At 41.9% G+C, this 11,475-nt stretch overlaps 3 protein-coding genes across 3 annotated transcripts; 2 read left to right on the top strand and 1 right to left on the bottom strand.

Annotated features, from left to right (window-relative positions):
• Positions 1-170: 170 nt before the first annotated feature.
• On the top strand, positions 171-1,548 carry LOC116197599 (nuclear pore complex protein NUP93A; the record flags this gene model as incomplete). Its single annotated transcript, XM_031527776.1, is given in 4 exon segments — positions 171-352; positions 440-731; positions 820-907; positions 1,089-1,548. Coding segments are annotated over 3 exon segments (552 nt in total), but the record flags the coding sequence as incomplete, so codon positions are not given.
• A 373-nt stretch (positions 1,549-1,921) lies between these two features.
• Positions 1,922-4,236, top strand: LOC116197600 (short integuments 2, mitochondrial). The gene is made up of 8 exons (XM_031527778.1): positions 1,922-2,188; positions 2,300-2,404; positions 2,527-2,604; positions 2,701-2,842; positions 2,938-3,008; positions 3,267-3,363; positions 3,439-3,656; positions 3,743-4,236. The coding sequence occupies exons 1-8, from the start codon at positions 2,024-2,026 to the stop codon at positions 3,992-3,994; spliced, it is 1,128 nt and encodes a 375-aa protein (XP_031383638.1). The 5' UTR covers positions 1,922-2,023; the 3' UTR covers positions 3,995-4,236.
• A 152-nt stretch (positions 4,237-4,388) lies between these two features.
• LOC116197596 (RRP12-like protein) lies at positions 4,389-11,272 on the bottom strand. Its single transcript, XM_031527773.1, has 18 exons — positions 10,629-11,272; positions 10,007-10,550; positions 9,594-9,848; positions 9,356-9,447; positions 8,911-9,121; positions 8,566-8,747; positions 8,228-8,449; positions 7,837-8,018; positions 7,608-7,701; positions 7,466-7,522; positions 7,260-7,394; positions 6,915-6,983; positions 6,711-6,824; positions 6,084-6,245; positions 5,867-5,995; positions 5,621-5,722; positions 5,197-5,273; positions 4,389-5,108 (listed from the first exon to the last, which is right to left on the bottom strand). Exons 1-18 carry the CDS (start codon positions 11,190-11,192, stop codon positions 4,766-4,768), a joined length of 3,534 nt encoding a protein of 1,177 aa, XP_031383633.1. The 5' UTR covers positions 11,193-11,272; the 3' UTR covers positions 4,389-4,765.
• Positions 11,273-11,475: the final 203 nt, after the last annotated feature.

Raw genomic sequence — 11,475 nt, 5'->3', positions numbered from 1 at the left:
TTTTCACGACTGTATTATGAAGCTATTATCAGTTTGCATTTGCAATTTGCATGCATCTGTCCTTGCTTTAACGGGTAATCATATGAGCTGTAACGGCATATACAATGTTTTGTTTGTTCATTTCTGTCTTCCCTGTTCAAATTATTCTCTCTTTTTATTTTTTTATTCAGTCCATAGAAATACACAAGAGAATTGGAGCATTCTCGATGGCATTGGATACCATCAATAAGTGCCTCTCCGAGTCGATATGTGCCCTTTCACGTGGTCGGTTGGATGGTGATAGCCTGACTGCTGGATTAATTCATTCTGCCAACGAAATTATGGAAACCTATAAATATAGTTCTGAGATCAGGTAATCATGGCCCTAACAATGTGGTTTTCCTAGCCTTTATACCGACATTGTTGTGCATTAATTGCTTTTCTTCAAACCTTCAAGCAGCCCTCTGGAGAGAGAAAGTGTTATGGAACAGCAGACTGTTTTAAGGCAGCTTGAGGCAATCTTATCTATACATAAGTTGGCAAGATCAGGTCAATACCTGGATGCTTTGAGGGAAGTTGCTAAACTCCCATTCCTTCCGTTAGATCCACGAGCACCAGAAATTACCAGTGACGTGTTCCAGAGCTTGTCACCTTATGTCCAGGCTTGTGTACCCGACATCTTGAGAATTGCTCTCACTTGCATGGACAATGTGTCAGATACTGATGGGTCTCTCCGAGCTCTGAGGGCTAAGGTATTTGCACAAGATGGAGTACTTACGTGGGCTTGAAATGAATACCTTCAAATTTTTAATGCAATCCTTCCTTTTTGTCAATATTCAGATTGCGAGTTTTCTTGCGAACAACTTGAAGAGAAACTGGCCTAGGGATCTGTATGAGAAGGTTGCACGAAGCTTGTGAACCACAAAAGGTGGCATTTCTATTGATCCGCAATTCCATTTCAGAGTTGTCCATAGATCAGATTGCCCCTTTGTCTAACAGTTGCATATATAAGTCCATGAGTTAGTTAGCTTAAACAGGGTTTCGAGGCATGTGCAAAATCGGTTTCTGAAAACGATCTGGTTCTGATGCTTGTATTTGCGTTATTGCAGCTATCCTTGCTCTGGGAGATGATTAGATAGCCTGCAGAAAAACCAGGCGAATTTAGCTGATAGACATCGCATATTCTGGATGTCTGGATGACTTCATTTTGAACTCTCGAGATGGACAGAATTAATCCTCGCTGAAGTTCCCGACCAAGTAGCTGCTTACATATGTTTTTTGTCTTAAAGGTTAGACGAGGATTTGGCCGTATGGGTTTTGACATATCTTCCTGAGGGAACTCAAACTTGTATGTTTTTGCTTGTCGGTGACTAGGGGGAAAGGAAGAGAACTTGGGAAGTGGTCGTTGTGTAAATGAGTATAGGGGCATAGAGGAAACACTTGAGGCAATCTGTGATATGGCGTTTTGCCTCATACGCCGAAACATCTGGTTACGATAATGCCCCTACCTTTTCACTTGTAATGCGAGATTGTTTCAGCACTGACTTATAGCGCAAGATTGTTTGTCCATTGAAGTTGTGATTACGAACGAACAGAGGCTATGCTTAGACACGCGATTTAATTTGTTAAAATGATGAGACTAGTGAAAATTACCTTTGCATTTGTTGTTTCTTAGATGCCCTTGCCTATGATATCATACATGCGAAGTCACTTCCACCTGTAGCAACTTTCTCGATCCTACAAGTTGAGCAAATTGACAAATTGAGTGGGTCGTAAATTTTGTAGCATTACATAAATTAAAAAAAAAAGGCCCGGCCCAACAAAAAAAAAACACATTTCGGACTCATGAACGGCCCCGGTTAGGTCCAATTCACTTGTTCCAGAGCCCAGCAAATGTCGGGCCCGTGAACGGTCCGGTCTCACTTCTTCTTCGAACTCCTCCTTCTATTCGCTCTCCCGCCGGCGGCGACCAGCAGCGGGGAAGCTCCGAACTACAGCTCAGTTCACAGAGAGAGAGAGAGAGAGAGAGAGAAAGAGAGGAGAGATGAGCACTGTGAAGAAAGTGGTGAAGAAGGCATTAGGGGATATGGCGTTCAACAGGGGCGGCGGAGCCATAAACTGGTTCCCCGGGCACATGGCCGCCGCAACCCGCGCTATCCGCGACCGCCTCAAGCTGGCCGACCTCGTCATCGAAGTCCGCGACTCCCGTGTGCGTACAACTGATTCTCTCCCTCGCAATCTGTCATGTACTTGCATTGCATATTTGTCGTCATGCGAAGTGTACGCTTTTGCTTCCTACTGATGTTGTGTTGTGGAACAGATACCGCTCTCGTCGGCGAACGCTGACCTGCAGCCTCAGCTGTCCCGGAAGCGGCGGGTGATTGCTCTGAACAAGAAGGATTTGGCCAACCAAAACATTTTGCATGTAAACGGCTTCCGTCGCATTCGATTACTCGAACTGATTTCATGTAAATGTAAACATTGTTCATTAATCTTCATTTCTTGTTCGCTTGCTAACTGATTTCATGTAAATGTCTACGATGGCAGAAATGGATTCACTACTTCGATTCTTGCAAGCAAGATTCTCTTCCGATAAATGCACACAGCCAGAGCTCGGTCCAGAAAGTCTGTTCTTGTGTTGCATTTGAGCTTCCATTTGCTATCACGAGATATCTGCTTGCGTTGCTTATGAGGTCTCCCCTTGTGGTGTTTATGCTGTAGCTTCTTGATCTAGTGGAGCTGAAACTCAAAGAAGTTATCTCGAGGGAACCCACTCTGCTCGTTATGGTGGTTGGTGTTCCTAATGTTGGCAAGTCAGCTTTAATCAACTCGATTCACCGACTCGCTTCTGCTCGGTTTCCTGGTAAGATCTTCTTTTGGTCATCCTTACACTGCTGTTGTTTATATAATTGACGCTATTGTAATGCTTTCATGGTGATGTTCCTGAGTTTTCCGTAGCGCAGGAGAAGACGAAGAGAGCGACGGTAGGTCCATTGCCTGGCGTCACTCAGGATATTGCTGGGTATAAGGTAATTTTTTTCTTTGTTCCATTAAGAAATCATCGTAGGCACTTGTTCCTTGAAGATCAGTTCTCCCTGCCAAGCAAAATGAAGTATACAGAGATGTTTAAATTTGTATGTGCATGTTGCAAGCTGTTCTTTCCTTCTCTGGTCTCTTGGCCTTGCCTTTTCCTGTAAAAACAATCCATTTTCCAATTATCTTCTCGGGCCATTGAGCTTGATTTTTGTCTATTTTATAATGTTGAGTCTGAAATTCTGCTTGTGCAGATTGCTCATCAGCCTAGTATATATGTCCTGGACACTCCTGGAGTATTAGTTCCGAGTATCCCAGACATAGAAACTGGCTTGAAGCTAGCTCTTGCAGGTATTCATCTCGATATTTTCATGTCCCATTTTTGGTCTGTATTCTTCATCTCATGTCCGGAAACTGATTTTGTAGGGTCTGTGAAAGACTCGGTGGTCGGTGAGGAGCGTATTGCTCAGTACTTGTTAGCAGTCCTAAATACTAGAGGCACGCCCTTTCACTGGAAACGCTCAAACAACAGAAGGATGGAAGGAATCCAGTATGAATCAGAGGATAAACCTGAGTACAATCCTAAAGATCTCCGGCCCAAGAGGAGGAAACCACCAAATGCTTCTGACGTGCTGTACATTGAGGTAATGTCTAACATCTTTAGTAATTTCTTGATTAACGTGCTTGAGTCTTAGCTGAACTGTAATTTCTTCACACTATGGTGGCTCAGGATCTCGTAACAGAAGTCCAGCGCACGCTATATGCTACTCTCTCCGAGTTTGAAGGTAATGTAGAAGACGAGAATGATTTGGAACTACTAATGGAAAAACAATTCGAGGCGCTACAGAAGGCCTTGAGAATTCCTCATAAGCCATCCGAAGCTCGACTTATGGTATCCAAGAGGTTTCTTACATTATTCAGAACCGGTAAGCTTGGTCCTTTCATTCTTGATAATGTTCCTGATGTTGCCCCAGTTTCGTGAACATTTGATTAGGTTGTCTCCAGCCATGTATATATTTTGTTGGTCCGTTAAGTACCATCTCTATGAGCAAATGAGACTAGATTGTCCCATTGTTTTGAAATTTGTTTCTTGAATATTTAGAAATTCACCATCGGAGACGATATTTTGTATTTGTTACATTCCCAGCTCACTCCAAGGATCAATTGGACGTGTTTGTAGATGCTCTTTAAGATGAAAGGTAACTACAGACCATAATTCTACGAGATTTTGGTTACGGATCTAATATTGTCTTGCTCCTATTTCCGGCTGAAAATCTTTCACGCTTTCATCTGGAAATGCGTGCTCTTTCATTGACTGCTCGTAAAACTGAACCCTAGCTCCTTAAGTGAATCCATTGACTGGTTAACTATAAAAATTGAGTCCTCACATTTGAAGGTTAAATATCACATTAACATTAGCACGAGGTATACTAGACAATTGACGCTTGATGCTCATGGTAAATGAACGAGCCGATGAAAGAACTATATTACATGCCCAAAACTGAAAATCGAATCATCGACTAGCCCTTCCAAAATTGAGTCAAGAGGCTCCTCTGAGAACCAACCTCTCTTTTGTAGCGAGGTATCGTATCCTAACTACTAGATGACCAAAACTGTTATCTCCTAGCTCATACAGCTCGGTTTTGCATTCGAGCCATACATTTGTTCCCAGTGAAATGCAGAAATTCCACCACAAAGCCCTCACACCCCGAATGGTTTTTCTAAACACCTAACGGAAGTATCCAATACTCCATCACTTCTTTTGTTGATTCCGACCAAACTTCTTCCGTTTGTGTGATATGGATGCAGGAAGACCCTTTCCCTTTCCCTTTCCTTCAAGCTGCTGCTTCTTATGCATGTCTCCTGGCTTCCTCTTCCCATTCTGCCCACTGATGGCTCCTCGAAAGTTCCTGTTGCCGCTCCTCCCACTTTCATTATTCCCGACTTTTTCAAACCCTCTCGGTGCACCTCCTCGGCTAACTTTGGAATGAAGGGTATTGTTGTCATCTTTCCTCTCTCTTTTTCTTCTTTTATGTTCCACCAAACCATCTCCCTCGCGTGAATGACCCAGTTTGTTGTGTCTCCTCTTCTGTGGCCTGGGAGGTTTTTGGTGAAGTGAATAACTTGTCAATTCAAGCCAATAAAAGATAAAGATAGGACCCTTTTCTATGAAAGGGAACATACCCGGAGGTGCGTAAATCAGCAGAAGCTGTCTCAGTATCACCAGTGCCAGTTTCCTTTGAAGTTTTGTTATTTCGATTCTGCAATATTATTATAAGAAACGTAAGAGTAGAGCACTTTTTGGCATCAGTCATGATAAAGAAGAGGCACCACCAAAGACCACCACATGCTAGAGGTTTAAGTCAGTCAGTTATGCTAATCATTGAAATTAATGTGTTTGTTAAGGTCGCAGATATTACATTAGGATCAAGAACATCTAAGTGCCGCCCCAGTCAAAGTTAGAATCATTCAGTTAAGAGAACCTTTATCAATTGGACTAAAAACATGGCCTGCCAAGTGACGCAAGAAACAGCCTGTCACGGCCATTTAAGTCGACAACCCAGGTGAAAGAAAATCACAAGGGATAGCCAAGAGGAAAGAAAAGTACCTCCGAGACCGTCTTAAGAAATCCCTTGTATTTCTCCGGAATGACCGATCCAATGGCTGCAAAACCACACTTCCTGATAATGATCTCCAGAATCACTGTCACCTACAGAGACAAGGATTGTGAATAGCATGAAGAGACTGTGAAAAAAATATAATCAGAAAATTCAAGCATAGGGGGCCCCAATAGGAATCACGTAAGTATATAAACATATGCTTAAAGGAAGCCTGCTTCAGAAATTGCCCTTGCCTTTGATCTAAAGTGATGCCTCGATACAGATGACCATGGAATGATACTAGGAACAACTTCATTTAGCAGATTTTGAAGGTCTTTTGTGGGCATGCAAGAGACCAGAACCTTCACAAATCCCAGAACAGCCTGTGCATCGAGATGTAGAAGAAAACTCGTGAGAAATGACATATTGGGCAAGGATTTGGAGAAACCAGCACTTTAGGCCGATACATACTTTTACAACCTCCACTGCCTTGCTTTGAAGCAAAGAAAGTATAGAAGGAACAAGGTCTGGTACTGAAAGACACATATCAGTGTCCTTGTACAACATTACAGACAATGCAGAAACTGCTCCACTGGTTATGTGAGGAGATGAACCGGAAAGGTAGCCCATTATCTGGAAAGACAAAATCGTCTGTGTTGATGAAACAGCAATTCTAGCAGAAGAGATAAGAATATAGAAGGTGTCCCTGTAGTAGGACTGCCAGTGTAATTTATTACAAGTGCGTGCTTAACAGAGTAACAGTGCTAGAGAGACAAAGAGGGATGTAGTTATCCATGTCATGGCTAATACCTAAGCATGTAAACAAGTACTTATGCTGAAAACCAGCTTTAACACGTAGGAGAGTCATTGATTAGATAACTTTCGGCATTCTTGAAAATTCTTAAAGATTAGCTTAGTAACGAACAGTAGATCCGATAAACTGAATGGTTAACGAAAACTCCTGTCCAGTTTATTCATAACAAGGAGAAAACAAAGCCTGACATAAAGGATGCAGATGCACTTAAAAAGGAAATGAAAATTCTGAACAGATATTTAAGACATGGACAATTTTATGATGGTAGGTTTGCATGTGCTTACCATACTGATCAATTTATGATAAAGGGAGTCAGAAATAACAGATGATCTGTTTCTCAAGCTGGAACTTATCACTAGAAGTATATCATAAGCTTCCTTTCTTGCCTCCTCTTTTGCCTGTTAAACAAGTAAATGGATTTATGAAGAAGAATAATATTTGCAGTACTTTCTGAATAGTTCAACAAGATGTAAGAAAGGAGTTCTTACATCCTTCAAGGTGAGAATGATCTCATTGAGAATGAGAAAAGCCTTGCTATTCTCCTCCTCCAAATTCATCTACATAAACAATTGCAAAGAGGAAAAAACTTAGTTTTTGCTTAAATTCCACTGAACAACTCAATTTTGCATCCTGTCAAAGCAGTTGATAATGAGAGACTCAAAAAATATCTAAGAGCCGAGAAGTTTATGCAAAGAAAACTGCTATACTTATCGTCCTACATAGGTGTTGGATAATTTGCACATGTGTGGAAGGTATTACATTCATGGCATGCGTGCTTTCCATTATCAAAAACAAAATACCAGCATTACTTTTCCATAGAAAACCAGCCTCACCTCTAAGGTATGAACCATAAGAATGTGAAAACAAGCAAAGCGACCATTCAGGATTGTAGCATCAGTTGGAGTTTTCAGACAAAGCAGTACATCGAGCAACTCCCCATAATGGGATGAACGAAACCACTCATGTTCCTGCACCATAAGAGGGCATAACTAAAACAAACTGAACTGAAAAGACAAGATTGTGAACCCACATGGAGTACCTCTAAAATTTTTCTCAAGGCATGATATGCTTCACCATGGCCTAAGTCGTTGGTTTCCTGTAAAAAGAGGTTGAGAAATAATTGTACAACAAACATAAGTTAATTTGATCAATGAATATGTTTAATCTTAAGTCATCCCCACCTGAAAAGTTTGCTTAACAAAGTCAAAAATTGATTCGATAAGTTCCTGATTTGCTCCTTCAACGAAACATGACGCAAGCTCCATTATCACAAACCTGTAAGGAACTCAATTCACTATAAGTTACATTTGCACATCCCTTCAATCAGCTCAGAAAATGCAACTTAAAATCGATGCAGCAAAAATTGATCCACTTAGCAACAATAGAACAAAAGAAAAAAGACAATAATACCTTTTTCTATATTTCTCTGAAGGAATCATAACTCCTTGTTCATCATCTGGCAATGCATCTGAATCAGTTAACCTCTGAAGTTCACCTCCACTTGTTAGAAAGTCAAACTTCTTAAGTGAGGATGTAAAGATTTCTTTTGTCACAGATGAATCAACAATGCAGGCCAAGCAGCCAATGGCATCCTGAGAAGGAAAAAGAAAAGAAGCAATGCTTTATAATCCCTCTTCAAATTTCAATATAATAAAATAAGAAAATGAAAGCAGCCACGAAATAAAAAGCACAGCAGTTTTGTCTAATAATCACCAGCAGTTAATTAAACATGAGAGGCAAAACCATGAGCTGTAAAACATCAGATGGTGTGCCACCAACAAATGAGTTATTGATGCAGAACCTTCAAAAGTGACCTCTTCCCAGGGAATGAATTGATAAATAAATCCGACAGAATCTGGAGTAACTCGATAGAGGATGATGATAGAGCCTTCATGTTTTTTGTTGCTGTTTTAGTTGAATGTGGCTGAAGATTCTGAAACTCCACCATAAACTCATCGCTAAAGGTACTTTGCTCCAGGCCCTTTTTAGAGCCAAGTATGCTTCTATTCTCATTCACAAGGACCTGGGAGTAATAGTAAGATATAATTTGTCAGGAACGACCTTGAGAAATAAGAGAGAACCCCCTGCAAAATTTTTAGATGGTCTTATTTTCAGGTCTATGAAACAAAGAAATATTACCTTTAAAGCAAGAGCCACACTCTCTCGAATAAAAGCATATTTCCTAAGAAGAGCAGCTAAAAGTTCAGCCAAGCGAGGGAACTGTTTATAAGTATCAGCCGGGTGCCGGCAGAAGGCAGTTAGCAGTTTCCAGAGGTCGTGGGCACGATTCTTCAGATCTTTACCAAGCTCTGACTTCCCAACTGTAGGAGTGAGTAAAAGGGAGTGAGAAATTTGAATATTGCGAGCCCTCATAACATAACTGTTAATGTGATATTACACCAGGTGGGACTGGTTTTATAATATTTCAACTTCTCTGACGCTCAGTATTTCATATCCATATATATGAATGGCTGAAGAGTATACCTTTACGACTAGCCTGCTGAAAAGATTTGGCAAGTGGTACGATATGCTCCATGTAATAATTAAGTGATGATCCAATCACATGGTCTTTTAAGATAGGAACCAACCAAAAATTGGTGTAGCTGAAATCCTTATCATGAAGAGAAATTGGAAACAAAGTAAGCATCTTCTCAGGGCCAATAGCAATCACCGCAGATCCAATACACCTCCGAAGCTGTGAATTAGAAAAAATTCAATTATGATAAATACATGAGACTCTTAGTAGTATTGATACCTAGTGATCCACCAATCATCATCACAATTATGAAACTTATGGCATGGAATCAAAACCTAATGCTGAAACATGTGACAGAAACAAATGAAATTACAAATAGAGATACCGTTATCTTCAATATTCTAAGCTACTTCCAGATTAAAGATGAATCAAAGACAAGTGATCACAACTTACAAGATCTGTTCCAGATGCATCTCCACTACCATGTATCATCAAGTCAGCAAGTTTAAATAGAATACTCTTCATACAAGTATATGAGCACCCTCCTGCACAAACATCCATAATCTCCAGGTGAATTTTCAAAGACCAGCTCACGCTTAGCAGATGAAAGAGTCAATGCATATTTTACTTGATAGAATTTCAGTGTAATTCAAATCATACAATGGCACATTCCTCTAAGATGAACCCTTACCCAATTTGAGGAAGAGGGCAGATATTATTGCAAGAATATGCTCATTGGGAATGCCTTTACATGTCTCAAGGACATTGTCCAGGGCAGCACACATCGCCTTTCCTGCCCTAGCTTCTGAACTCCAAGTACTTTCATCTTCACCTTCGGATAGCTGACTATCGTTTGGGAGTGTTTTCTCATCTATGTGGTGAGTGATCAGCTCCTTGAAAATATGAGAAGCCTGTGATGCAGTGTCAGACTCGGAAGTCAAAAGACCTAAGTAAGAACGACCAAAGGGTATCAGAACACTGGTGCCAGAGTAACATGAATGAAAGAGCAACAAACAAGTAAAAGAATCTAATAGTAGAGGCAATGTCAGAACACAAACTGTGAATATCGCAACAAATCAACCGAACCCCAGTCAACAATAATACCTGCTAACGAGCGACAGACAGTTGGCAGGTTCTTCATCCTTAATTCAGATCCTTCTATCTGAAGCTTATCCATAGCAGCTTTTAACAAGTTTGCAGCTGATATAACAGTGTCTACAGGATTGCCATTTGAAGACACGTATGAACAAAGAGAAACAATGATATCTTCCGACTCTTGAAGAGCATCTCCGGCTTTTGGAATTTCGAGAAAAGCTTCAATGATTTTAAGAATGTGCCTTGTAAGTATCGAGAACTGGGAACTCATAAATTTATGCACTTCCAGAAAAATCTTCAGTCTGGCTTCCGCTGAGAGAGATGGAAGTGTAAATCTCACTACATTTAACATATGCAGCACTTCGACGTGTTCGGATTTTGAAGGTGATTCATCTTTAGGTTCATCAGCAACAGGAGTAGAACTCAATGTATCGGCCAAAGGAATGTAATTTTTGAACGATGAAATGACCAACTTGCTCGCTTTCTTTACAGCAGCGGGCGATCGAAGAAGCTTAAAAGAATTTTCAAGACATTCTTGAGCACAACGGCGGACCTGCAATAGCGAACCAAATCTACATTAGCATGAAAACTCATCAGCTGTAACTGAGAATGAAGGATGCTCTGATAATACCTTCGGACGCTTATCCACGGAGAACTTCAGCAATGTCTCGAACCCCAAATTCACAGAATTCCAATCCTCGACATCACAGAACCCTAATAAAATCCCCAGACACTTCACCGCCGACCTCACCGTTGAAACTCCCAACGTCTCCTCTCCATCCTGCTTTCCCACCAGCCTCACCAGCACCTCCACCGCTTCCCTCGCTCTTGGGGTCACGATCCCTCGCGGCGGAACCGCCGCAATCACTATCACAAGGAAAGACATCAGCGCGGCAGTCTCAGTGGAGCTCAGCGCTTTCGTGGAAGAAGAAGCATTCTCCAGGTTGGCCATGGCAGCAGCGAAGTAGGAAGAGGGGGTGAATGGGAGGGACTCAGCGGAGAGGATAGCGCGAGTGGCGGCGGCAGTGGCGATGAGATGTCGGTGCTGGGGAGCGGACGACTTGGCATACCGGTCCATGAGCTGCTGGCAGATGTCGGATCCATCCTTGAACAGCTCCTCCGGTCGGTCTTCCAGTTCCGGCGGCATCTCCGCGTCTTGTCCGTCCTGTCGTGCCCTCTTCCGCGGCGGTTGCATGGTGGCGAAGTCGCTAGTTTTGGCGCGCTTCTCGGCCGCTCAGAATCCGACCGAAGGGGTTTTACGCCGTGCGGTCTTTCGGAGGACGGGAGAGGGTTTAAGCAAATGGGCCATATTGTTTTGGGCCGTTAATTACCATGTGGAGAATATGGGCTGGACTAATACATTGGGCTAAATCTAAATGGGCCGATGCATTCGAGTCCAAGTCCAATTCTAATCCGATTCCTGCCAGCTCCCCGTGCCTTCTTCTTCTGCGTCCGTTTGCAGGGCCAATTGATCGAGC

Source organism: Punica granatum, chromosome 2, assembly GCF_007655135.1.
Source record: "Punica granatum isolate Tunisia-2019 chromosome 2, ASM765513v2, whole genome shotgun sequence".
Taxonomy (NCBI): Eukaryota; Viridiplantae; Streptophyta; class Magnoliopsida; order Myrtales; family Lythraceae; genus Punica; species Punica granatum.
Note: the sequence above shows the minus strand (reverse complement) of the source record. Positions and strands in the feature narration are given on the sequence as shown.

What these genes read in the sequence shown, in the direction of transcription:
- LOC116197600 (XM_031527778.1), top strand. Translation starts at nt 2,024, where the DNA reads ATGAGCACTGTGAAGAAAGTGGTGAAGAAGGCATTAGGGGATATGGCG. An exon ending in CTTGAAGCTAGCTCTTGCAG is followed by an intron (nt 3,364 to 3,438) that starts GTATTCATCTCG and finishes CTGATTTTGTAG; the next exon opens with GGTCTGTGAAAGACTCGGTG. An exon ending in CTGACGTGCTGTACATTGAG is followed by an intron (nt 3,657 to 3,742) that starts GTAATGTCTAAC and finishes ATGGTGGCTCAG; the next exon opens with GATCTCGTAACAGAAGTCCA.
- LOC116197596 (XM_031527773.1), bottom strand. Translation starts at nt 11,192, where the DNA reads ATGCAACCGCCGCGGAAGAGGGCACGACAGGACGGACAAGACGCGGAG. An exon ending in GTGTGGCTCTTGCTTTAAAG is followed by an intron (nt 8,450 to 8,565) that starts GTAATATTTCTT and finishes TATTACTCCCAG; the next exon opens with GTCCTTGTGAATGAGAATAG. An exon ending in CCTTGAGAAAAATTTTAGAG is followed by an intron (nt 7,395 to 7,465) that starts GTACTCCATGTG and finishes CTTATGGTGCAG; the next exon opens with GAACATGAGTGGTTTCGTTC.